This window comes from Musca vetustissima, unplaced genomic scaffold (assembly GCF_032173495.1).
Source record: "Musca vetustissima isolate MV318-11 ecotype Yass unplaced genomic scaffold, APGP_CSIRO_Mvet_v1 utg2798, whole genome shotgun sequence".
Classification (NCBI taxonomy): Eukaryota; Metazoa; Arthropoda; class Insecta; order Diptera; family Muscidae; genus Musca; species Musca vetustissima.
In genome coordinates this window covers 23,783-37,412 of record NW_026883200.1, presented here as the reverse complement: position 1 = coordinate 37,412, position 13,630 = coordinate 23,783, and the positions used below count along the sequence as shown (strand labels likewise).

Sequence of the window (13,630 nt, the reverse complement as noted above, 5' to 3'; positions counted from 1 at the left end):
TTTTACTTTGATAATGGATGAGGTCCTGTTAAAAATTTATCTTTTTGATAGATTGTGTTTGAAAAGGTCATGTCACCTGTCGTGTAAAGTATCTTTTAAATTGACAATTTTATGGCCTCGAATTTCCATTCGAATGCATTTTTGTTTTTATTTTTTAATTTTATAATAATTATTCTAATATTGAGTAGTTTAAGTATTGAGTAGTTAAGTACATATATGCAAATTTTAATTTTCTTTTTAAATTTTGTTATGCTTTATTATTTAAGTTTATGCTAGGTGTAAATAATTCTTGTATTGTGTAACTATCAATGGAAATTTAGGCTTTGTTGCAAAAAAGCGAAATAAATTAAATGAAATTAACGGTATAAAAACGATTATAAAATTTTTTGTATAAAACCTATTATAAAATTTGTTAAAAACAAAGGTTTTTAAAACAGCACTCATTATTGGCTACTGAAACTTTTAATCAAACACATGTGTGATGTTTCATTGTGCGTCAGGAATTTATTTTTGTCAATTGTTTTTTTTTCTAAAATTGTTTTATAAAATTAAAACGACGCAATTTGACTGTTTTGAAAAAAAAAAAAAAATAAATAAATAAACAGTCAAGTCAACAGGTTTTTCAACAAAAACAACAAAAGTGTATGTACGTGAGTATGATCATCGATACCTCGCTACCAAAAAACAAGAATAATATTGATTTCATGACACAAAAAAAAAAAGGTGAAGCGCGTAAACAAAATTCAATAATTGAATCAGCGAAATGAACACGATCCGAAACGAAAGTGCAATCAGACAGAGACTCTGCTGACGATGGCAAAAATGAAGAAACATTTTTTTTTATCACCTTATCTCTTTCGAAATGTAAACAAATTCTGCATTCTGGCGCGTTTGAAAAATTGAATGCAAAAAATGTGTGTGTGAATATTTAATAGAAATTTTGCAAGTGTTTAATCATTCAGAAATGTCTACCGTTTCAAGGTCATCCAGAGGTGCCACTTTTGGTATAGAATACCTACCGTGGTACCCGTGGAAGATCATATGTTGTCGTATATGAACAAGGTTCGAATTTTTCTAACCTCCATAATAATGCATCCATTACAAACTCCTTGAATCGGTAGGTACCTTTATGTGGGAACTATGTAATTTGTGAATAGAAGGTTGTATATTCGCTGCGGGAATGTAATACTAAATTGCAGTGTCTGAGTTTAGAAAAGTAGGATAGGAACATCAACACACCAAAATTTAAGCAGGACCTTTGAATGGGAACTATTTAAGCTGAAAGATTATTTTATTCACTGGAAATCCGGAATGCAGACAACTTTTTAGGTTTAAATATTCAAAATGCCGAAATGGGTCGGAAATTTGTATAGTAGTCACTATCCATTTAATCAACTTTTTTAATAATAACCCATAATTCAATTAAATAATATGCTCGGTATAATATTTTTTAGTAGTCCAATATCCCTCCCTTTTACATTTAAGCCGTTTAATATGATAAAATGTATATTTAATTGTGAAATTTAGATAACAGCCTTAAGGTCAATAAATAATGGGATCTATGTCGAAGCATATTCTGAAAATTGGGGTTTTATCCTTCACACGGCTGAAACCTTCAACAAAAGAAAAGAAAAATGGGTCGAATATGGGGTCTATGTCACTACTTAGTCCCATATTGAACAATCTCTGAAAATATGTTTCTCGGCTTTCTCGAATCACGAATGTCAAATCGCAGCCACATCGTCAAATTACCTCCACAGAAAGCGACTGAAACCTTCAAAATACCGAAAATAGTGCGGGATCTTTATATACGATCTAAGTCTAAACATAATCCTATGTTAAACAATGTATTAAAAAAATATATTTTTGCCCTCTAAGAACCCGCAATGCCAATATACAAATTACAACCACTACAAAAAGTATCAGAAATACTCAAAATTCCGAACATTGAGATTAAATTTGTATGGGCTCTATGTCTAAAGGTGGACCTATATTTATAATTTTGTGGTAGAGAGATTTTCTACCCAATAAAAATCTAAAATATCAAATTATAGCTATTCCAATCGAAAATCGAGTTAAAAATCACGAAATACCGAAAATTGAGGTTATGGACGCTATATCTAAAAATGGGTCAATGCTGTTTCTTTTTGGCAGGGAGATTTTCTACCCAATTTAAAATCGAGTTCAAAATCATGAAATACCAACAATTGAGGTTAGGACCCTATATCTAATGTCGGACCCACATTGATTATTTTTGGCAGAGAGATTTTCTACCCAATGAGAACTCTAAATATGAAATTACAACCAATTCGATTGGAAATCTAGTCCAAAATTCATGAAATACCAAAAATTGAGAATATGGGCGATATTTGGGCCGATATTTATAATTGTTGCTAGGGACGGACATTTTCTGCCCAAGGAGAACTCAAAATATCAAATTAAAGCAAATTCCGTGGAAAACATGTATGATATTCGTTAAATAATAAAAATCGGAGGATATCGTATAATGGGGCCCATACCTACAATTGGACCAACATGATAATTTTTGGCAATTACAACCAATTCGATTGGAAATCTATCTATTGAGATACCGAAAATGGGAGATTATCATTATATCTAAAGGTGGACCTACATTGCTCGTTTTTAGCAAGGAAGAACTCAAAATATTAAATTACTACCATTTCGGTAGGAAACCGATTTTGATCATTTTCAATAGGAAATTACAACTAATTCGGTTGGAACTCGTGCCTAGTATTCTCAATATACCGAACATGAGAGGGTGCAACTATGTGTGGACCAATTTGATCTTATTTCGATGGGAAATTACAACCAATTCGGTTGGAACTCGTGACTAGTATTCTCAATATACCGAAAATGAGAGTATACAACTATATGGACTATACTGAAATGTGGACCAATCCACTCATAGCTATTTTAAAACGAATATTTCTTCAAGGGCCACTAGAACTTGAATTTTTAAAATAATTGTTTTTCAAGGCTCACTATAGCGTGAATTTTGGAAGGAATAGTTTTTAAAAGCCACTAGAGCGTGGATTTTTAAAAGAAAAGTTCTTCAAGAGCCACTAGAGCGTGAAGTTTAAAGGAATATCTCTTCAAGGGCCAGCAAAGCATGGATTTTTAAAAGAGTGCTTTTTCAAGGACCATTAGGGAGTGGGTTTTTAAACGAATACTTTTTCAAGGACTATTAGAGTGTGGATTTTTAAACGAATACTTTTTCAAGGACTATTAGAATGTGGATTTTTAAAAGAATAGTTTTTCAAGGCCCACCGAGGCGTAGATTTGTTAAAAAATAGTTCGTTAAGGGACAGCAAAGCGTGGATTTTTAAAAGAGTATTTCTTCAAGGGCCAATAGAGCGTCGATTTTTAAAAGAATATTTCTTCAAGGGCCACTAGATCGAAGATTTTAAAAGGAATATTTCTCCAAGGGCCAGCAAAGCATGGATTTTTAAAGAACATTTTTTATGGACCATTACAGCGTGGATTTTTAAACGAATAGCTTTTCAAGATCCACTGCAACGTAGATTTTTAAAAGATCAATTTTTTTAAGGCCCACTAGAGCGTGAATTTTAAATGCCCAGTAAAGTTGAATTTGTAAAATAATATTTTTTTAAATACCATAACAGTCTGTTGTTATTGTCCATATTCATGCCGGATCTACTGACAAAATACACGTATGCGCAACATATAAACACTCTACCGCATTTTTTTGGAAGATATCGTTATTACAACAGGGTCTAAAATAATTATTTCAAGACGTTACTGACAAAATTTATTTAACCTCCATACTATGGTGGAGATTATAATTTTTTCCCCAATTTTCCAATAAGATTTTATTTAAATTTATTCATTCACAATAACACTTCTTAAGTGGGAGATTTTAAACAAAACTTCTTGGTTACATTCATCCCTCAAAAAAATAATAATCTGGCCATTCCCATTAATAAAGCAATCATCTGTGAGTCATCAGCTAACCATTTTTCACATTGGCAACCCTAGCACCACACACAACAAAACAAACTTGGCCATTGTTGGGATTGTGAAAGAAAAGTTTATCAAGTAAATTTTATTAAAAAAAAAATAGAAAACTCTTTAAAAAAATCAGGAGAAAAAATGATTTCACTTGGCGGTTCCGATTTCATACAAATCAATGTGACCAATTCCAAAACCGATCATGTTGCGTTCGACATTAAATTTCCCAAATCTCTAACAGTTGCTGACCTCAAGCAGAAGTTGCAAGTGATAACTGGTGGAAATGCCGGTACCATGAAAGTGGAGCTATATAAGGGCAGTGAGTTGGTGACGTCACTCGGCGATGATTCGATGATGTTGGGAGCTTTGCCAATTGAACCGAATATGCGGTTTCATGTTGTCGACGACTTTATCCTGTTCGATTTGCACGACGGTGAAGAGGTGAAAAAATTCGAATTACCCGAAGATGAATATGATAAGAAAGATAATACTGTCAGGAGTTTCCTGAAAAGGAATCAAATGGGCAAGTACAATGAAGAGGAACAGAAGCGGGAAGAGACGAAACGTTTGGAAAAGGAAGCATTGGAGAAACAAAAGGCTGAACAATGTACGGTGGGTTCACGTTGCCAGGTTACGCTAAAGGGTTGTCCCACCCGTCGTGGCACCGTCATGTACAACGGCCCATTGGAGGGCAAAACTGGTGTATTTATTGGTGTCAAATACGATGAACCATTGGGTAAAAATGATGGTTCGGTACAGGGTAAACGTTACTTTACCTGTCCACCAAATTATGGTGGTTTTGTCTCGCCTCTATGGGTAGAGGTTGGTGATTTCCCCGAAGAAGATTTCAATTTGGAAGATGAAATCTAAAGCGAAGCGCAGCACAAGAGTAACGTTCTGGAAATGACTCATTACAAAATCGAAAAAGATAATGCTAGGGTTAGCAGTAATCTTTTTAATCTCATTCCCTTGATATTGTATTTAATAATAATAATGAAAACATAACAACATAATTTGCAAAAATTGCCATGAAATTGTTCTATGCATTTCTTATTTTTTTTTTGTTAATAAAGCAACCACGCAGTCTTATACTTAATTACATTTTAACTGATAAGTTCTTATTTATATAAGTAAATTATAATAATTTTTTATATGAAAAATAAAAACAAAGAAATCGATAAATCAACAATTTAATCAACATTTTTATTTGTGGGTTAACAATAAATAATATTTGTTGATCCTAGAGCATATTCCATTGCCTCCACATCATTTAAATATATATATATATATATATATAGGTATATAACATCGAATTAAAAGTCTAAAGAATTTAATGAAACCAAACCAACAAACATTTATCGCTTTCTATAGCGAAAAGAACATTTTTTCAAGGGCCACTAGATTGTGGATTTTTAAAGAATATTTTTTTAAGACCAACACAAAGCGTGGACTTTTTAAAGAATATTTTTCATGGACCAACATAAGGCGTGGAATTTTAAGAGTAGTGTTTTCAAGGGCCACAGAGTGGATTTTTAAAAACAATCTTTTTAAGAACCAACACAAGGCGTGGATTTTAAAAGATTAGTTTTTCATAGTATGGATAATTAAAAGATTAGATTTTCAAAAGCCAATATAGCATGAATTATTAAGAAATAGTTTTTAAAGCACCACTAGGCCGTGGATTATTAAAATAGCTAGATGAGGATTTTCAAAAGAATTATTTTGTAGAGGACCGTTAGACTGTGGATTTTTAAAAGAAGAGCTTTTTAATATCTGCTAGACCCTAAATTTTTAAATGAATAATATTTCAAGGGGAACTATGGCGTGGATTATTAAAAGAATAGTCTTTTAATGTCTGCTAGACCGTGGACTTTCAAAATAATTATTTTGTAAAGGACCGCTACACTGTGGATTTTTAAAAGAATAGCTTTTTAATATCTGCTAGACCGTGGATTTTTAAATAGATAGTTTTTCAAGAGCCACCTGAGCGTGTATTTTTAAACAATACATTTTTAAGGACCAACACAAGGTGAGGTTTTTAAAAGATTCGTTTTTCAAAAGCCATTTTAGCATGGATTATAAAAAGAATAGTTTTTAAGGACCGCTAGTTTGTGGATTATTAAAATAATAGTTTTTTTCAAAGGCCGCTAGGCCTGTATTATTAAAAGAATAGTTTTTTAATGTATGGTAGACCATGGATTTTTAAAATATATATTTTTTACATATATACAGAAATGTTTAATATAGGTCCATTTTCTAACATATCCGCCATATAAATCCCCAATTTGTAGTATTTTGATAGTTGTAGTCACATGTTATCTATCCAATTAAATCGATTTTATCCGGACGAACAATATTATAGCCCTAACAATTTAAAGGAATTTGAAATGTCCGGAAAACCTATCCCAATATTTGTGCGGTCACTATTTACCAACACATCCAAAATTACCCTTTTAGCGACAACTATCTGTTATAAATTAAAAAGTAGGAAAAATGTTATAAAGTTATTTGAAATGATTTAAATGAGACAGCAGTCCATATGTAAATAAAACAGATCTGAATTAAATTTCTAGAGAATCCGCAAATAAATCCATGAAAAGTATTTGATATGCAACTTTGATACGATTATCACACTAGAAAACAAATTGATGGCCCATTTTGAATTATTGGATAAATATATATTAATTGTCCACTCTTTGAAACACACAATAATGTTTCGTATAAATTATTTTCTACGAGATTATTACAGCAAATACAATTTAAAAGATAAGGTAACAAAAATCAATCGAAATGGAAAATTTTTATTGAGGGTCAGTCATGCTACCACCACCAACACCCCATATGTGTATTTATTAAGGTCACAGTTGTTGTTGCTTTTTCATACAGGTATTTTCTAGTGCACAACGTATACAGTCAGGACGAAAACAATGTTTATACTTACATAAATATTAATAAAGATCAAGAAATTACAAAGAAATTCGGCAGAATTACTACAAACCTAGTGTTTATGTAAAAAAATTTACCCTGCTGTTTATTTCATATTTTCACAGAAACATGAAAGTACAAACCATTTTTTGGAAATCGTGATGGAGCTACAATTTTGAACTATGTATTAACAAATATGTAGTGTTCAAATCAATTCAAGTCCACGTTATTCCTCAAAGGCTGCTCTATACGCTTCAGGCTCCGATTTTATTAAACGTTATTTATGTTAGGGGACTACATACAATAACTTGTTTCCACTCCTACTGTATATTAATGTACATATGTACATATATTGACAACTGCTCTTCTATTTACCAATATAATTACCCACTGCATATTGTGTATGTGCGTTTATATACATATATGTATGTACACCCATTTGTATGCATGCATTCAGCCTATTTTTGTATCTATCGATTATTTTTTTAAACACAGTCTCCTCCGTCACTTTGTCTCTGTCCACCATTTCTCGTTGTTTGTCTAATGACTTGTACTTTCTTTGTTTGTCTGACAGACTGACAACTTATGCAATGTTTGGGTTTGACCGACCGGCATATTGAACAGTGGCCCATCAGTGGCATGGAGAGCATTGGGAGGTGCACTGAAATATTCCACATTTAAATACCCACAAGGGCATGGAACTAATTAACAGCATGTAAAAATTAATAAAACCATTAAGTTCGGGATTGATCTTCCAAGAGGAAGTTTTATCCTCTGCAAAAAATAAAAACAAATTTGCAGAAACTCAGTTTTTAAAATTCGGCTAAGACCTTCAGAATACCAAAAATGAGGCGGGTGGGAGGCCATGTTAAAAAAATTGAGACATATATTTGATATGTTCTGTAAATAAGTTGTTTACCTACCGAGAACTCGAAATGTCATATCGATTGGAAAATTTGTCTAGGATCATGAAAACGGGATATTTATATGAGGGGTTAAGTCAAATCTTAGGCCAATTTATAAAATTTTAAAGTGACTGCTTTCGTACTAGTATCAAATAATATAAAATTGAATATTAGAAGGATGTGGAATAATGATGCATTTTGCCGTGGTATTGCATATACTTCTGGGGGCCCATACCAAAAGACGAGTATTATATAGGACAGACCACGTTTTCTACCTGATGTCATCATGGGACATTGTGATACTCTTCTGACTGTGATAAGTGGTTTTAGTAGTTACTAGGCGTAAATTGATAATTTGCTTTCATGTGGACAGTCTGTAATACTTTACCGGCTGTGATAAGTTGCACTATTAGTTAGTGGGGGTGAATTGTCACTTTACACTCAAGTGGGCATTTTCTTAATGTCATGTTATGGGACTTTGGTTGTTGTTTGCATGTGGTCATATTAAACATTTTTCGATATGCATTCCCTCAAAGCCTTCCCTCCATGTGTGAACGTTTTTATTAAAATGTCGATAATAAAATAAGAAATAAATAAACCATTTGATGCTTCAGATAATTTTTTAAATTATAATTCATTTTCTATAAGGTGGAGGGCATATCTGATAGTTTGAAAATAGGTAAATTTATTTAGTCACATAATATTTTTGAGAAGCTATGATGACGATTGGATCTACATCGGAGAATTGATAAACAGTTGATGTTTCTTCAAACAAAGCATGGACACCTGGAAAGGAGATGACACATTGCATTCACATAGTTAATATAAGTCAAATCTACTAGCATCACATTTGAATATAATCCTGCATCGATCTGTTGTGTTTTGTTGGTGACATTATTTAGTCACATAATATTTGAATTATTAACACTCTTTTCATATATTTATTAATTTGAGATACATAATATGATTTATTTATAAATAACATTGAATTAAATAGGAAATATAGACATTGTAATTTATAAGCGGAAGTTGTTTTTAATTAATCGTGAAGGATGACCAACCCACTGTTGTAGTATAAACAATGGCGTAAAAAGTTGTAAAATATTTCTATTTTTATTTTCATTTTAACATGTATAACGAAGCCTTTGTTAAATACATAAAATTATTATGATTTGATATAAATAAATGGACAAGTTTCTAAAGAATAGCATTCTTCCGTTCAAAAGAAAAACAAAAATACTCTTGGATAATTTTTAAGAGCGGAATAAAAATACCTCACAGAACAACGCTATAAATAGGATATTTTGAAAGAAGACTTGAAATGAAAAGCTTTTTCCCGTTCCAAACTATTCAAGTTTCCAAAGAAGAAAGTCTTTTGACCCCACAATCCAAATTCACAGCCACAGCCGGTATATGTCAATGAGTGGAACTATATTGAAAACAAAAATCTCCAAATAATTGTTTAATTATTAAGAAACTGAAATGTCAAATTGCATCCACTTCGATTGAGACCCTTCGAGGAGACCCCAATAAATATATATTTTGAGGTATAACAATCGAAGTGGAAAAAATAATATACACTTCACCTTATGGTTAAGACTACAATACTAAACCTGTATATATACGTTGATACTCTATGGGGAGGTACTAGAAAGAATTGACCGATAGACTCTATCTTTTGGCTGAGGTATTAGAGAGGAACGATAGGCTTCACTTTCTGACCTGATCTAAATGTCCAAAAAAATATATTATGATGCGCATAATTTGGATCAAATCCAATACTCAAAATGCTTCATATGAATTGTACAACTTTATAAAAAGTTAATCCTCTGTGGGGGAGGTACCAGAAAGTGTACACCGACTTGATTTAGATTTGATATGCAAAGATTTGATTTGAAAACAATATGATTTATATGAGAGTTACATGTTTCCTAAATGTTGAATCTTTGTGAAGAGGTACCGGTAGATGCCTATTATATATTTATATTTAAAGTTAGTTTTTATTTGAAATATTGATATTCACAATTGTGAAGATTTTATGGGACACCAAAGGTATTCCGATCGTATGTATCGTAGAACATGATATAAAATAGAAAGGAATATTTAGAATGTAATATGCAAAGTTTGGAAATTGGCTAGGAACAATATCAATTTTGAATCCCCTCTGAGAAAGTTTTTTATCTAGAGAAATGGTATTCTCGATTTGTTTTGCAGATCGTCATGAAATATTTACCACTCATAGTCCTAATACCGCCGATTAAAGCAATATAATCCATAATACACATTTTCTGAGATGTGGGCATCCATATTCTCGCTGAGAACCCTGTATTTCCCCATGTATTTTTGGAAAAGTCCACTCTTCCTTAGGTATGGACTTCTAAAATTAAAACTTAATAGAATAGCTTTGGTGTGTGAAAATACAAGGTTACCAGCGGCCCATATGAAGTATGTATTACCATAAGAAAAAACCATCAAGATTTGCGACCGGGACATAACCTAGACTTAAAACTTGCGGTAATATTGAACATTTTGATGGGTGTGATTTTCTACTCAATGAGAATCCAAAATATAAAATTACAGCTATTATAGGCACTTTCCAAGCTCCCCAAAATACCGAAAATTGGGTGATCAATATTGATTCACATGTTAAGTAGAAACCCGAAAAACCAAATTAGAGTCAATTCGATTAAAAATATCGAATTATGGGAGTTACCATTATATAGGGGCTACCCGGAAACAATGACCAATGTTGATAATTTTTGGTAGGGACATTCTCTACTCAATGAGAAGCATTGTGTAGGCAGATCTGATGGCAAAAGTGTGACCCTTTATGGGGTCTCCGGTGAAGTTTTCGAGATGTTGCAAACGGAATGACAAATTTAATATATAGTCCACCTTATGGTGGAGGGTATAAAAAGTTTACTGACGCTTTTTATAGCCTCCACCATAAGAAAACTAGAAATGGACTTATTGTCAATTAATGGGAAGTATACAGTTCCCAGAAACAAAATGAATATCGATGTCATCAGGATCGAAAGGATTTGTGTTGTATTACTAAATATAATTAATAATAAAAAATATGTGCATTGTTGTAATTTTTTGGGACTCCATACCTCAGGAAGTTTTGATTTCACCCAACAAAGTACCAGAAGGTCTCCCATGACCCGATTTATGGATTTTTTTGAGAAGTATCCTTAAATAAATTTGTGGCATCGGTTACTCGAAAACTTTATGACACTTGGGGTCTAAAACCGATATTTCAGCGAAGGACATTTTTGATCCATACATCAGCTATCCTCATTAATTTTAAGCGTGAGGTTCTAATATAACCCAATATAATTAGTCATAAAATTTTAAAAACGTTTCGCAGGTTTGGCCATAAAACATGACTTGTTCCAAAATCAAATGCATAAAACCTCATGCAAACTATTTCAGGACACACTGTTAACTACTCCAATAAGAAAAAAAAATAGACAATAAGAAAAACAAGTTCCCAATTTTCATGGCTTAGTATGTGTGTGGGTATAATAATGAAAAACCTATAAAACAACAAAAATGTCTACAACAAAAGAAAAAACATCGTTTTTTTCAGTGCAAAAGTGCAATAACTGTTTAAAACGCAACAACAAAAGATATGAAATGTAAAGGCCAAGTTGGTGCATACACTCAGACACACACACACACGGCACAAAATACCCAGGCTATAAATAAATGTAAGGGGTATATACACAACAAATATTGTATATACAGATGTATATAAAAAGAGAATTGAAATCGAAAAAAAACACCAAACAATGCAAAAGAATAGTGCAATGTAAAATATTGAAAAAAGAAACACATGTTATTTTTTGTTATATTCCAAATTTTTATAATTAAACGCATATTTATTAATATGTTTGATAAGCATATAATTATACAAAATAATTAATACCTATGCATTAATATATTATTTCATTCACGTTTTAAAAATGGGGGACTAATTGTAATTAGTATTATAAAGATTATTTGGATGTTTTTTTTTTATAAATTTTTGCAAACCCTTTGTGATTTGATAAATTATTGAAATAAAATTATTATAAATCACAAATGATTTGCATTATAGAGAATACAAATTGTTTTTTTATAACTTATTTTTTTTTAAATAGTAAGTAACAATATAAATTTTTCTTCTAAAAACTACAAAAAAGTAATAGAGAGGGGATTTGTTTTTTTAAGAAGTAATTCTTTTTTTGGTTTATGGTTACAATTAAAGTCTAGCACTGCATGGCAGTGCTAAACCCTAAGTGTAACCAAAATATTTTTTGAAAAAAGTTTACGAGTCTTCTTAACAAAAAATGTTTTTTTTTTTGATTGCAAATGGATTTATAAAAAATCCTTGCCAATTTTAGCTCCTGGCTTTTTTTAAGTTTTTTTTTTTAAATTTAAGGGGGGAATTAAAAACTAACTCTATTCCTTAAATTCGATTTTTTTGTGTATAACTACTTTCTTTCTTTCTTTTCTCCTTCTACCGCTCTGGACAACTTGTTTTCCACCTTCTTCTTCAGTGTATTTTATATTTTATTTCCTTTTTTTCAACTTTTTTTCTTCTTCTTCTCAGTAGTTGCTTTTCTTTGTGTTTAGTGGTTGTTGTTGTTGCTGGTGCTGCATGGAATAAAAATTTTTTGTAATTGCGTCTCAGTTTTTGCCTCCGGCCGTAACGGCTTTCTTATTGTTATTGGTGTTCATAAATTTGGTCAACAACTTTCTGGAATGTCCACTGGGATCGAAATGATTGGTGTTTTCATGGGCCTCGCGCTTGCTACGATTTTTACCGCTGTGACCAGAGAATACATATTTATCCTGGTCATAGTTGTAGTGTTCGTATTCATCGAAATAAGCCTCAGACATGTTGGCGCTGTTGCTGTTGTTTTTCAGTTGGAGAATTTCCGACAAATTCACGAAATTGCACTTTTTCCTTTTGGTTGAGGATTTTTTCCAAAACTTCTTTCTTTTTTCGCAGTAACTTTTTTTCTTTATTCCAATGCGTCAGGAATGCAACAAAAAAACAAGCGAACGAACGGTTTTCTTTGTTGGCAGTTGAGTTTTTTTTTTTTCAAAAAGCGATTTTTTAGACTTCCGTTAAGTCTTTTCAGCACAGTGATTTACTCACAATTAAAATTGACTCATTATTGCCGGGCCTTTTATATACCAATGGCTCCAATGGCGCGAGCGAGCATGAGAGAGGGCATGTAAACAAGAGAGCCCCTTTGCTCTCTATGATTTCATTTCGTATCTCTGTTTTCTTTTTGTTTTGAATTTGTTTACCTCTTCTCCGTCTCCAACCCTGTATTTCATTTATATTATCTTTGTTTTGTCTTTTGTTGTTGTTTTTTTTTAACACTCATAAGATAACCTTACCTATTGGTGGTAGGCAGGCAGTCGGTCCGTCCATTTAACCATTTGTTGGTTATTCGAAAAACAAAATATGATTGATATTCTCCGTTTACGATAACCGATATTTCTTGTTACAGAAATTGCGTTCTAAAATAGAAGTATGGTTTTTTTAAGCGAAAACACATGGTGAAATATTACGACGAAGTTTTGGGTACAGTTGCAGGGCAGAAATAATTAAACCGCATGGAAAAATTTCTTCGGGTGTATTTTTTGGATATTCATTTAATATTAAGCTTAGACTTCAAAGACTTCCTTTTTATGGTAAATATTGAATTTTGAAGGTCTCACAAAGAATAATGCAACCTCCTGGACATCTGTAAGACAGGGTACTTTACTTTTTCTATAAGCAGGAAACATGTCCAGGTATTTTAACAAAT

At 32.0% G+C, this 13,630-nt stretch overlaps 2 protein-coding genes across 2 annotated transcripts; one reads left to right on the top strand and one right to left on the bottom strand.

Moving 5' to 3' along the window:
- Positions 1–4,131: 4,131 nt before the first annotated feature.
- LOC133330037 (tubulin-folding cofactor B-like) lies at positions 4,132–4,861 on the top strand. Its single transcript, XM_061538515.1, has one exon. The coding sequence runs from the start codon at positions 4,132–4,134 to the stop codon at positions 4,858–4,860; it is 729 nt and encodes a 242-aa protein (XP_061394499.1). The 3' UTR covers position 4,861.
- A 7,625-nt stretch (positions 4,862–12,486) lies between these two features.
- LOC133330029 (nuclear protein 1) lies at positions 12,487–12,735 on the bottom strand. Its single transcript, XM_061538489.1, has one exon. It carries the CDS (start codon positions 12,705–12,707, stop codon positions 12,495–12,497), a length of 213 nt encoding a protein of 70 aa, XP_061394473.1. The 5' UTR covers positions 12,708–12,735; the 3' UTR covers positions 12,487–12,494.
- Positions 12,736–13,630: the final 895 nt, after the last annotated feature.